Genomic DNA, 14,873 nt, shown 5'->3' on the forward strand with positions numbered 1-14,873 from the left:
TGTTATAACTGTGAACGACTATCAGTGTTTCAAAAACGTCCTTTTCTTGCTCCTACATCACCACATTTTCTGTCATTCCTGAGGATATTGGGGCTGAACAATATGTAGAACTATCAAGAGGCGATTTTCCATGTATATTTGTGAAAACTTTTATTACCTACAACTCTCTTAGATTTGTTCACTTCTAAGACAAATCAAATTCATGACTATAGCACTCAATCTGAGAGTGATTTTTACCTATCTCTTTTTCGTATTACCCTGGGGAAAATAATGTTTTGTTTCCCCTGTGTAAAACGTAATTCCAACTCTTTGAATGCGTTTAAACCTGGTTCAAAAAAAAATCTCAATAGTTACACCCAAACTCCGATTGAAGTCAAAAGTATCATTTCTTATCCTTTACGTTATAAGACATCATGTATACCGTTTTTGTCATTGTATGTTTTAATTTGTCTTTGTCTCGCCCTGTTCTCACGTTTCACGTGCTTTGAACACATCACATAATCCAAATGGAATAAATTATTTCAGGTCAGCCGAAAAGAAGGGATATTTCCTTTCTGGCTGCTGTCTCCAGTAGCATACCTGTAAACCTATGTACGTATGCAGTGTATTTTCATGATTATTTGTTTGTTTGTTTTTTTGCTATAATATCTAATTAAGTGTATTCTAATGTCAATGTAGGTGTTTTTATGTTATACTTTATTACCACTAATATTATGTTCCATGCTTTGGTGAAACGAATAAACTTGAAACTTGAATTCACTTTCAATTGACACTTAGTGATAAGATCAAGCGATGCCACTAATTGCAATATACCAAGCGTGTATTTTGACTCAACACTCACTTTATGTCGTAGTGTCTATCTCCCTCCTTCATTATTTTTGTTATTATTATTATTATTATTATTATTATTATTATTATTATTATTATTATCATTATTATTATTATTATTATTATTATCATCATCATCATCATCATTTTCATCGCTTCACCCTTTGGCCGGTTTGCTTGAGGGGCTTTTGTGTGCTTTTCCACCTGGGCATTATTACTTCGCTTTTATCTGACATTCTTCCATGTCGTCATGCCGTCTCGGCAGCATTTGGGATTATCAAAGAAAAGAACATAACATCTTATTTTTTGACATGTAATCCTAACTATCCCCCGCCCCTCTCTCTCCGTCTCTCCCTCCGTCTCCCTCTCTCTCTCTCTCTCTCTTATTAAATGTCTGTGCCACAGGATGAAAAAGCCAGCCCCGGCGCCGTCTGAAAGCGAAGAGAGCCTAAACGAGGACGGCCATATTATGATGAGTCTGACCAACTTCCGTACAATAGACAGAGTACGTGAAGAGGACCAGGAAGATGATTTCCGTGCCCCCCAGGGCCCTCGACCGTACGCCATGACACCAGTCAATTTTTTTTAGAAGGATGCATAGAGATGCGTCGTCCAAAGAAGTCAAATTTCCGTTGTAACTTCACCCATCTTAGTCTTGCGATCATTGCAGGTATAATCAATCATATATCTTTGCTTTGTTATTCAACTGTTGTTGTTGGGTTTTTTTACATCTTATTTTGTTAACTCAGTGCAGAGGAAGTTGTTTGGGAATTTTCACATGAGAAATTGAAGGGGATTACAGAAATCTTTGTCTTTCTAAGATATGGAATCATCGACAGAGTGATATTGATCCAACTTATCCGTCTCCAGTTCCCAAATGAGCACCATCCAGTCTCCAAACACAAATTTTGTTTTCAGTCTTGATAGGCAAGTGAATAATGTGGAATGGTTATGTGGACATAAGTCTGATGACGTTTTCAAAAGAAATTCTTGTACATTATAACAGGGCCGGCAGAACAGTTGGTGAGGGGGCCCACTAGCCACGAATGGGACCAGAGCGGGAACAGACGTCGATCCGTTTTCCAGATTGAGGGAGGGGATGAGCGCCATGGGTAGCGGGGTCGTATCTTTCTTTTGTTTTTTCCTACGAGACATTTGTAGGCCCTATGTTAAATGTTTGAAGTGACCGCTCATTCGAGGGAAGAAGCGGGAGAGCTTGGGGAGGGTCTGGAACGGGTATATCCCTCCTACACTAGAAAGACTGTGCAATGTAAGCAGGTAAGAAGTGAAATGAAACGATCTGGTGCATACATTTTGGTGGAACAGTTTGGAAAGTTATCGATAAAGAAAAAAGAATATTCCAAGACAATGCAAGTAGCTTTTATGAAATCTGTCACCTCTTTTCCTTTTTCGTGTCTGCGTTTCCACTGTGTATACGGAGATGAACAGAAGGGGGGTGTGAGATGTCCAAGCTCCCACACGAGGGAGATATTGCATTTTCAGAATTGAAATCTGACGATCCGGTGCGCTCATTTTGGTGGAATATTTTGGAAAAAAAATCAATCTAAGAGTATCAGAAAAATTGAAATTCGAGGACAATCAAAATAGGTAACATGGCATCTATCACCTATTTATCCTTTGCGTCTTCACTTTATGGATATACCAAGTCCAAAGGGAGGTGATAAACCCCTCCCCGGTGAGGGAGATTTGCATTTTAGAACTAAAATTCATTGATCTGGTGGGCACTTTTGGGGAATGTTTGGAAAAAGTTTGAAGTAAACACTCATGCTAGGGAGGAAGCGACCGAGCTGGAGGATCCCCCTCCCAATTGACGCGGATTTTGCATTTTGATTTTGAAATTCGACGATGTGATGCACACTTTTAGGTGGAATATTTGGAAAGATGTCAAAGAGTAAGAATAAAAATTATATTCGAGGACAACTAAAGTAGCTGATATGGTATCTACCCTGTGTCTGGGTCTTCATTACGTACATTGTAAGTCTACGGAGATGGAAAAAGGGGGAGGGTGTCAGACCCACACGCGGTGGTTTACCTTTTAAGATGTGAAATCTGACGATCTGGTGCGCGCATTTTGGTGAAATATTTTGAGCGCTGTAAATCAAAAAGGTAAGGAAAACTTATATTTGAGGACAATTGCAGTTGCTTATGTGGTAGCTTATGTTGTATGTATCCGATCACTTCTTTTCTGTGTCTTCGCCTTCACTGAGTATACCAAGTTTACCAAGATGGACCAAAGAAGGGAGTGCATGTGCGTGGGGGTATCCCCCTCGCAGGCGAGGGGATTTTGCATTCAGTCTAGAATTGTACTTTAATGATCTAGCATGCATGGTTTGGATAATTTTCAGACAATGTTTGAAGTGAGAACTCATGCGAGGAGGAAGCGACCGTGCTGGGGAGGGTATGGGACTGGGTATCTCCCTCACACATGAGGTAGATTTTGCATTTACGAAGTGACATCTAATCATTTGGTGACTGGTTTAGATAGAACGATTTCGAAAGGTATCAATGAAAATGTAATAAAAAATAATATTCAAGGACAATAGCAAGTAGCTTATATGCAGTCTATCATCTCTTTTTTTTTTTTCGTGTCTGCGTTTTCATTCTATAAACGGAGATGAAAAGAAGGGGGAGGATGTGGAAGGGGTATCCCGATCCCAGGCGAGGGACTCTGTATTTTAGAAATGAAATCAAACGATTTGGTGCGCACATTTTGGTGGAACATTAATTCGAAAGTTGTCAGTCAAAGAGTAAGAACCATTAATGTTCGAGGACAATTAAAGTAGATAATGTGATATCTACTCTTTTAGTATCTCTTCTTTGTGTCTTCGTCTTCACTGTGTGTATACTATCATATACAGGGATGGACCGGGGAGGGGATGGGACCCACACGAGGGAATTAAGGAGTTAAATCTAACGATCTGGTGCAAACATTTTGGTGAAGTGGACTCTAAATTTTCTGCACAAAAAAAAAAAACACAAGTGGACGGGGCGTGCCCCTGTCTCCTCGATGTCTCCGGCCTTGAGTAATATGATAATAATGATATTCATAATACGTAGCAATAATGATGATTATACTGATAAGAAGTAAGACTGATAATAATATAGTGATGTGTATAATCATAATAAGCTACTATTACACAGAACTCTGTCTGTTGAAACTTCGTGAAATATTTAATGATAACTGAGGGAGTAAGCCATTGCCGCAGAAAAGTTTAGAAGCCGCACCTTGAAGTTGCTAATAAAAATATACAAATAATATAAGATGGAAAGAGAACGGCTTTATAGCCGATTTACGGAAACTTTCTTCGGCTGTGCCACATGTGCTTAGGAATAATCCTTTTCTCACAGAAAATATCATTATGTCACCGATAACTTGTCACTCCTAAATTCACTCTGTTTTCCTTATTGTTAGATTACTCAGAACGAATATATCAAGGAACAACTAGTGACATTAATGTACATTACGTAGATGTGATTCTCGTTACAGGGATATGTTTTCTTTTGTAATTCTCTATTTGCTTGTTTGTTTTTTCATTGTGTTTGTTGTTTTATTTGTGTTTTTTGTGTGTTTTTTTTCTTCGTACAATTTTTTTGATTGTCGATTTTAGGTGTGATGTAGTGCATATATCTAGGCGGATTAGCAGATATTCCTATGCTTGAGAATGGATGAAACAAAGGGAAATCAGTTTATCTAAGGCTTGTGGTACTTCACGTACTTAATATCAGTCTAAGTTTCCTAAATTATACTATCCACTGAAACCATTACGATCAGTGAACAGTAGGAAGAGCTGTTTTATTCATTTTGTCATTATTCTGAGATATCACGTTTTTTACCATTACCATATTTTAGAGAAAGAGAATTGATTTCCATCCAGATATTGGGACATTTTTGCCCACCAAAAAGAGTGTTCGTGTTTTGATCGAAGCATTCTTGGTCGGTCGAGCCCAAAGAGTACAGTGATTGTATTTTTTTTTGGGGGGGGGGGGGGAGGGAGGGGGTCCCGTCCAGTGATTGTAACTTTATTCTAGAAATGGTTGACATTGTATTCACTTTGACCATTTATTGAAAATAGATATCCATGTCGTGATAAACAGTGACAGTAAGACGGAAGTATATCTTATATTCTGCTCTTATATGCCCATTGTACATTTTCATGTGTTTACTACAGCTAGAGTGATTGAAATTACTGTGCCTTTTAATACAAATTAAATTCATTAAAGTTTGTCTCATGAGGTAAGAAATGTAAGTGGTCCAACTGAAATCTATACGAGTTAATGTTTGCGATGTAATGTATTATCTGACATCAAGAAGACTGCGACAATGTATCCCAAATTAGATTGATTTATAAACTGAGTGGTTTTTTTTTCTTTGTGTTTGTTCTTCGGACAGGTGTGAAAATATCTCTGTCAATGATTAAGACATTATAAGAACTGTTTGTAACCGGAAATGAGAAAGAACTGAACAATGATATCAGATCAAATATTGTTGAATTAGTTTGTCCTTCGCTATAGATTATAATTCAGCATGATAAATAGTGAACTAGTGACATTTTAGTCTCTTCCTTTGTCTTGCAAATGAAGTCAGAATCTTTATTCCGGTTGGGAGTAGAGTTGCATTTGTAAATTTCCGTCAACTCGCTGTGAGAAACTTTCATTGTAGATTTGTATAAGGGACTGTATACCGGCTTACTCTTATGTCATTGCTTGCTACATCAATTTCAGTTATATCATTTAAGAGTATCTCTGTCCGACAATGTACTGCAACCCTTGGTCGGGGAATTCATATTTTAGTTCAGTTCAGTTCCTATCAGAGTTCACCTCACCTCACCTCAATTCACTTCACTTCACTTCAGCTCCATTTTCTGTCTGCATGCCATTATCTGTGTTCAAGTGTTGGCTTGTTCACATGAAGTGGTTATTATCGTACATGTTAATATTCAAAACATACTCCAGAAAACATATAAAGGAAACATATAAAACAAATGTTATATGTATTCAAGAGAGGACACACTCGATTTGAATATATTCAACCAAGGAAACACTCCAAGTGAAGGTTTGAGATAATAATAAAAATGTAGAAGGCCATTATGAGGGATGCCCGAGTAGATAAATTGCCCAAAATAATGTTGGCAACATGAAATAGATTATCATAAAGTATAATACTTTACATATCTTGAGACTCATCAAGTTGTGCAAGAGAACTTGCGATAGATTGAGGAGTGCGTTGTACTATTATATTAATGTAGATTGAGGAGTGCGTTGTACTATTATATTAATGTTGATCTGTTCAAAGCCACAAAACTCATGTTTACAAGTGTCCGTGAGTTCTCGTGTCGTAATGTTTATGCTTGCGTTTCGTCAATCCGCTTTTAAGTTAAAAGTAAATGTAGTTCTATGCACTGGCAGTCTTTGAAGTTAGAGTGTATTTTTTTTTTCAGTAGCGATAGAGAGGAATGCATTGTTTGTGTAATGTAACTTTAGAGCTTTCTGGTTGGATTCTCATGACAACTCTTATCATGTTGTATTTTGTAAAATTGCTTCATCAAGTCTGATATTCCATGTGCAATGCAGTTTATCAATGATGACTACTAAGTCGCAGAGTAGCGTAAGGTTGCAATGATTCAGATATGTTTACATGAAGCTCAATTCTTCTCTCTTATAGAGGACTTCTATGCCTCTGAGAAAACGTAATTTTCAGATTAGTTTTTTTTTTCTAAAGTTGATGATTCTTGTATCGAGTTGTTTTTGTTGCAAAACTGATTGACAAAGTGCCCTTCACTAGCGTCAGTACACGTCGATTATTTACTGTTTTGAGTTAGAGCCATTGATCAAATACGTGAAGTTGTGATTAAAAATGTGATTTTCATGCATGCTAGGACATCACAATACCAACTTGTCTTCTTACGTGCAGTAAAAAGCTTCACTATATTATCATTCTTCTTTTTGTCAGAGATTACGCCTGAATCTGTGTTCGAATAGCGCAATGCATGTGTGAGTGTTTGTGTGTATATATATATATATATATATGAAGGGTTTGTTTGCAAAAACCGATAAGTCCATTTTTGAAGATTTTGAAGTACGATCTCTGTCATAAAGTTCAAAATAATACCAGTTAAATGATATATCAACTGATTGTCAGATATGTATGAGTAATTGTAGAAATAAATGTAAGTATGTATGTATGTTTGTATATATATTATGTTTTGCAGTTGATTATTCGACTTATGGGAAAGTATTGAATAGATGTATGAGGGTGTATTATAAAGAGATAGATGAGAAGAGATCAATTGAATGTTAGTGTATAAAAATATGTTATTTTTAGATTATTACAATATTTGTTAGATTAATTGAATGTTAGTATATGATAAATATGTTATTGTTTGAGAAGGTTAGAATAAATTTTAGTTCGATAGAATTAGTGATTGATGTAAATGTAGGTAGATATATAATAGGTAATGTAATAATGGTATATGTATTTTGGGAAAGTTGAATTGTAGTTAAAGTAACGTGGTTGTAAGTATGTAAGTATTTGGATAAATAGATTCATGTGTATAAATTATATTATGTATGCGGATATGTATGTTTGTATGTATTACAAGAGGTGTATTAATATGTAGAAATTGTAATGGTAATTTGGAAGTTTTTCTGTATTGTTGGATGGTGAAAATTTTTGAGTATTGGTAGTTTTTGATTGATTATTGAGAACGAGCCTTAGTACAGGAACGCCCCCCCCCCCCCATATACACAAATACATATAAGATACCCCCGACCACAACCTTCACACAGACAACACTACAAGACCACACTCAGCACCAACACAGTAAGTTTTGTTTTGAGATTGTATTTAGTAATAGTATGCTGATTTGTTTTTTGTTATAAAATGCGCTGAATTGAGGTATGTTTTATGTTGAGTATATTCTGAAATGTATAGTATATGAGGCTAGTTAAGTTTTGTATGATTTTATACCTAGGTTGATTTTATTTATACGTTGTTGTCATTGACTGTATAGATCCTGAAGAAGGGCTTTTCGCCCGAAAGCTCGATGATTAAAGGGGTGCTACCCAACACCATCCACGTCTATTAATGTGCAAGATTTGCTGTCAATAGATTCACTGTTCTTGCACCGCCCCGCCATGTTGTGGTTTAGTCTTTTGATGTCAGTATATATATATATATATATATATATATATATATATATATATTATATGTGATAAAAACCTAAAATGGCTTTAGACTAAAACGCTTTATCCTGGCGAGGAAAGCGCATGATATATATTATTGCCAGGAAAACTTGAACGAGAGACGTGGCTGTGATGTTGAGTAGCACCCCTTTAATTAAGTTTTTGGGCTAATTGCCATTCTTCAGAATCTACAATGACAATATATAACAACATATAAACAAAATCAACCTCGGTGTAAAGTCATACTAAACTTAACTAATCTTAAATGCAGAGATTGATCGCAAAAACCGATAAGTCCATTTTTTAAGATTTTGAAGTACGGCCTCTGTCATAAAGTACAAAATAATACCTTTTAAATGATATATTGGTCACTACATATAAAGGTACATTTTTTAAGTTATGGTCGAAAGAAGCAGAAATTTTCTTATTATTCTCTTTATTTTTCTTGACCTTTAATCGCAAAATATCTCCATTTGGCAAATATGGACTTATCGGTTTTTGCGAACAAACTCTTCAAATATTAATTCTATACATTCAAAAATAAACCAAACATAACAATAAATACAAAACGTACAAAATTACAACACATTTTTAACAAATACCAAATAACAAACAAACATGATATTACTAAATACAATCACAAAACGGAACTTACTCTGTTACTGCTTGGTACGGTCTTAAATGTTGTCCGTTAAGATTGTAGCCGGGTGCATATTAAATGTGTGTGTGTGTGTGTGTATGGGGGGACGTTCTGTGCTGAGGCTCGTTCCCATTTAGTCTATTGCAAACTACAAATAATCATTTTTTAAACCATCCATCAACAGAAAAAAAAAATGTTTTATGTTGTTATATATTGTCATTGTAGATTCTGAAGAAGGGCAATTCGCCCGAAGGCTTAATTAAAGGGGTGCTACTCGACATCACAGCCACCGACGTCTCTCGTGCAAGTTTTGCTGGCAATATATCTAACTGTCCTTGCACCGCCCCGCCATGTTCTTGTTTAGTCCATTGCTGTCACTATTATATATATATTATATATATAATATGATACATATATATATATATATATATATATATATATATATTATATTAGATGGCTTAGACAGTTTCTGGTATGTGATTGGTCGAGAGCTCGTCACATGATACTGTTTGCGAGGATCGCAAATGTTATATTTTTCCAGCTCGTTATATTTCACCAACTGGTCAAATGAATATATTTTTTCCATGTGTGTCGCCCCCTTACGGTTTAAATACGAACAATTACACCAATATAAGGGTGTGGGACCACGTCGGTAACTGGAACGAGCAAACGATTACTATCGATAACTGCAGTCTGGATCGACATAATCTGCTCCCACCCCCCCCCCCCCCCCACGATACGTGTGATACGTGAGAGAGTAGAGGGTCTACGGCGCGGCGCGGCGCGCAGTAGCGTCACGCGCTAGGTTTGCCTGGGTGGACGTGGAAATCGGGAAGCTAAACGTTACACAGTGTAATAACGTAGGTACCGTACCCAATGTGCCGTTTACGTAAGCACGTATCATTCTGTGCGCGAAGTTTGGATTCACACTTCAAATGGAACCCCATTTTGTCTATAATAAACGACAACGAGCTCGATAAGATTTTGGAGGATAAGGATTCTAACTCCACTAAACATGTCCGAAACAAGCGAGTTAATAGTCTAGAGACATTTTATTCAGTTCATCTTCATTGTACGCGCCTACATTGACGTAGGCTAAGACTAACGTTAGATCTAACGTTACACTGAACAAGTGGAGGACTACGACACCGAGCAGACTAACGTTAGTTTGCAAATCACTGTGTTTGTGAATAGTTTCTACAATTTTTATCTCTGCAACAGAGGAAAAACAAGACTGATTTTGAAATTGCTGCAGATTCCTGATGACAAAACTCAGGGTACGTCTACACGTTAGGCCTATACCTGTCCTGGCACAAGACAAATGACTGAAAATCACAGGGTAGAAAAAGTATGATGCACTGGGGAGCCAATTTGGACGCATGTGATGTAGACACTAACACTAGACCTATATAGACGCTAGACTTACGTAACGTTAGACCGTGTAGATTCTAGAAACTAGATCTAGTTAAGCCTATTACATTAGAATGAGCCTAACTACTGAGTACACAGCCCGGTCGCTGTACAAAATCGCGACAGCGCGCACACACAGCGTCTGGTCGGGCTAACGCATGAGCGTAAAAACGGTTATGCGTCGTTAGTGTGTAGGCTCTTCTGTAAACCGTAATCAAGGGCAAGGCCATCTAATATAACAGATATCGACTGGTAGGGGGTGGAATGTAACATTCTTTGGAACGCCAGGGGGTTATATTTTCCCTCGTGATCATATCTTCCCTCAGCGCTGCGCACTTCGGGAAAATATAATCCCTTGGGAAAATATAACTCCCTGGCGGTCCAAAGAATGTTATATGCCACCCCGTACCAATCAATATCTGTATGATATATCATATTATATTATATTATATCACATATGATATTATATTACGTTAAATATATTATATATGTAATGAATATGTATTCATTCCTATAATATATTATTTCCAGTCTTTAATCGTGGGAAATGCCTAATAAACAACAGTTTGGGGAAGTTTGATTTATAAAAAGAATGATCATATTGTCTGACGGTACAAATACATAGATGAATATATATTTTTCAATAAATACATAAATAAATATATAAATATATATATATATATATATATATATATATTCATATATATATATATATATTCATATATACATATATATATATATATATATATATATATATATATATATAAGATACAAATTTGTTTTTAAATCTGTTCTCTAAATGAAAACTGGATCAAAATTCAAATTCAAATTTGCCAACAAGTGTGTTCTTTTACTACATGTAATTAAACCACCTTAACAGTAAAGAGAACGATGGAGAGTAATGACAAAATTGGCATACAGCTTCACGTTATCTTTTCTCCCTCTGTCTGTTTCTAAGTTTTGCGCTAATAAAAAAAAAATAACAGGATCATCATAGCCGTGCATGACTCACTACCACCACAATGACCATTTCGCCAGTGGACATAGTTCTGCAACCTTCTTGCTAGAGACTTCACCTACAGCACCCCTTTGGACACATCCGAACGTCATGTCGTGGTTCGTTCAGTACGATCCCGTCAGAGGTGACCTGTACTCCGTCGACTCTACCACCGTTTACATCGCCCGGGCAGACCTTGATGTGATCTCGAAAGGGGCGATGTTCTTTGAAGACAGCCGCCCGTCGATCGATCGTCAGTTCATGACGACCTCATTGCCAACAGCAGTGAGTAGATTACCATTCGAGACAGTCCAACCCACGTTTTTGTCTTTAATTTGCGTCTTTGACCCAACCATTTCTTCAGTCAACGTTGAACCTATATCTCTATAAGAGCTGTATTCATTCACTATACTTATTTTGACATAAGTGTTTTCCTTTGCTTATTCATTAATTTTTCTTTCATTTATTCAGTTGTTATTCTTTGTTCAATAGTGAATTACATTTATTCAAGTTAACGTTTCAGGTGTTTGACTGCTGCTACGAGGTGAACATTTGTACCTGTACTTTGTTTATTTACCCATGGTGGCTATCACGTTCGATATGCAAGGATGCTTTATATATGTCCAGGCCAGTTAGGTCGGCTTTAACCTCTACTGTGTTGTTTTTTGTTTCTTTGTTTCTTTATTCGATTGATGTTTGTAGCTATTCTTCATCTACCTCTGATACTATGAGCATAAACCCACTGTAGCAAGTGAAAATTCGCAGAGATATGTTTGTAGTCTTTTCTTTAGCATAAACGTGCTATAAAAAGACATGAGTATCGTTGGATATTTATTCGCCTTTTGTATATCCGTCCATGTCGTGCTGAGCGTATTATAGCAATGAGATGTTTAGCTTTGGACCGTATCAACCGGAAGCTGTACTGTTCTCTAGGTCATCCGATTGCTGTATGTACCTGTGATAGTTTCGACGACGGGCTGTCATCATTCTCAAACGATGGGTAATCGGCGACTGATGTTTTGGCGCCAATTTATAATCATCCAGGTGTGACATTTGGGTTATGAGCGTTTGGGTCAGATGACAGCCCGTCGTCGAAACTGTCACAGGTAAATACAACAATTGGATGACCTAGAGAACTAGATATTTATCTTGACGTCACGTTGTTTCAAAATGATTTTGTTGCAAGAGGTACATCCGGTGTGCCATAAACTGTAAGGAAGATGAGAGAGTAAAATCATGTGAAAATGTTTTAGGATGATAGACATCTTTGTCCCTGAGAGGTAATCAATTAACCCCCGTCATCCGGCGTCTGATCCATGTATCCCAACAGAAATGATGATGTATTGGTCATGAATCGATTTTGAATTCGAAAACAAACCCCTCACGGAACACTCGCGAGGCAGAATTATCCGATTAACACGCGTGATATTATATCGGCCTCATTTGTCTTATCTGTTTTGTTTCTAATCCAGATATTTGTTCTGCGTCCAGACGGATGGCGAGCGAGCGGTAATAGTGAGAGCGAATCTAAACTCTGGCGCTCACACTTATCTCATCACTGACTATACGATCAAGGGATTAACACTGGCGAAAGGTGACAATCCTTTATCAAAGTATTATCATCACAAGCTTTATAGTGAAGTGAGCAATCTTATGACACGATACTCTAGTTTTTTTTCTGATTCGTTGGTATCATCAAACTCAAAAGGTATTTTAAGTATTTGTTGTCTAGAAAAGAATAGTAAGCCTGGAACCTTAGTTTTGCTTCGTTTCTCATACGCAGGAATATTATTATCAAGAAACAATATGTATGTTAACACAATCATATATATGTATATATACATATATATATATATATATATATATATATATATATATATATATATATATATATATATATATATATATATATAAATGTTGTGTTGTCATCCATTCATTGCAGCCAATTACAAACAATCACGGAAGATTGACGGTAGTCTTTTATACTGAAATTGCAACGCAATACAGTTGCAGCTTCGATTATTAATCAACATAATGCATTATTTTGTCGTATATCTCTGTTTGAAGTAAATTATGACCTGTCTGACTAATGAAAATCTGACAAATAATTCATTTCACCGTGGTTTCATGCTTTCACATATAATTCCGGGATTTAGATGCATGGTAAAACTGCGCGGGATTTCAAAAGAGCAGCAAATATGCAACATTCAATAATCACTCCAACAATATGTCCAAAGAACTTGAGGCGGGACGCCATGAGTACGAGTATTATTTGCATGCATGACTGGAAGTCGTTAAATTACTATAACGATGCTCCTTGATTAGTTTACGACGTTTCATTCATCAACTGATTCGAGAATCATCTGTTGGATATATCCAAGACGAGTAGATGTTCAGCATAACACTCATTTGCATGAGTTGAGGAATAAAATTATTGAGGACAGCTAGTCTTTCTTGCATTCCCATCATGAAACTGTCATTTTGAGAGTGATTTGAAAACTTCAGTGCGGCGCATTTCGTTCGGAGTAATCATACAACTGTAACTCGACTCCCTTATTGGATTATCAACATCGTTATTATTAATTTCCTAGCTCTTTGGTCATTCTGTCATCTATAAATCTATGTCAGTATGTGAGTCAAAAATTCAAAACACTTAAAATATTGCAGAACTGAGCATATTCTGAAATGCTGTAAGCTGCATCGCGACTGTATCTCTTCGCTTAACATCACGAATGATTCTGACAATTTTAAACTAACATTCTGGGTGCTAAAATCAGGTTGTGGGCCTATAACAGTCCGCCCTATATTTTTGATGGTGTTACCCTATTTCGAGCCTCGCTGCCTTATCCAAATCTGGACAATGCAACGTTTGCACCCTTGACAGTTTTGAGATATTCAAGATGGCCACCAAAATGATTACCAAAACGGCTGCCAAAAATCTAAGATACTATGTGTGCGTTTCCTTATAAATGATACCTCCCGGATAAAAGCGATGGAATCCCCGGATGGTTGGGAATCAGGGATGGAATAAGAATCCCAATATGAATCACTCTCAACTCACCCCTACATCCTCCATTTCACCTAACAAATCACCCATTTTTTGATAGATGGATAGATAGATAGATAGATAGATAGATAGATAGATAGATAGATAGATGGATAGATAGATAGCTAAATAGATATAGACAGATAGATAGATAGACGGATAGATAGATTAGATAGATAGATTACTGAGATAGAGGGATAGATAGATAGATAAATAGATAAATAGATAGATAGATAGATAAGTAGATAGATGAATAGATGGATGGATAGATAGATAGATAGATCAGGTAGATAGATATATAGATAGGTAGATAGATAGATGGATAGATAGATAGATGGATAGATAGATAGATAGATAGATAGATAGATAGATAGATAGATAGATAGATAAATAGATAGATAGATCAGGTAGATAGATATATAGATAGGTAGATAGATGGATAGATAGATAGATAGATAGATAGATGGATAGATAGATAGATAAATAGATATAGACAGATAGATAGATAGACGGATAGATAGATTAGTTAGATAGATTACTGAGATAGATGGATAGATAGATAGATAAATAGATAGATAGATAGATAGATAAGTAGATAGATAAATAGATGGATGGATGGATAGATAGATAGATAGATAGATCAGGTAGATAGATATATAGATAGATAGATGGATGGATAGATAGATGGATAGATAGATAAATAGATAAATAGATAGATAGATAGATAGATAGATAGATAGATAGATAGA

The 14,873-nt window shown here is 36.3% G+C and overlaps 1 protein-coding gene across 1 annotated transcript in view; it reads left to right on the forward strand.

Moving 5' to 3' along the window:
• LOC139739058 (uncharacterized) overlaps positions 1-1,417 on the forward strand; it is a 31,682-nt gene extending 30,265 nt beyond the window's left edge. The window contains exon 27 of the mRNA XM_071649671.1: positions 1,234-1,417. Coding sequence (XP_071505772.1) covers positions 1,234-1,417 — 184 coding nt within the window. The remainder of the gene's footprint in view (positions 1-1,233) is intronic.
• Positions 1,418-14,873: the final 13,456 nt, after the last annotated feature.

Source organism: Diadema antillarum, unplaced genomic scaffold (assembly GCF_040938485.1).
Source record: "Diadema antillarum isolate AM-2024a unplaced genomic scaffold, OU_Dant_1.0 seq00000781_RagTag, whole genome shotgun sequence".
Classification (NCBI taxonomy): domain Eukaryota; kingdom Metazoa; phylum Echinodermata; class Echinoidea; order Diadematoida; family Diadematidae; genus Diadema; species Diadema antillarum.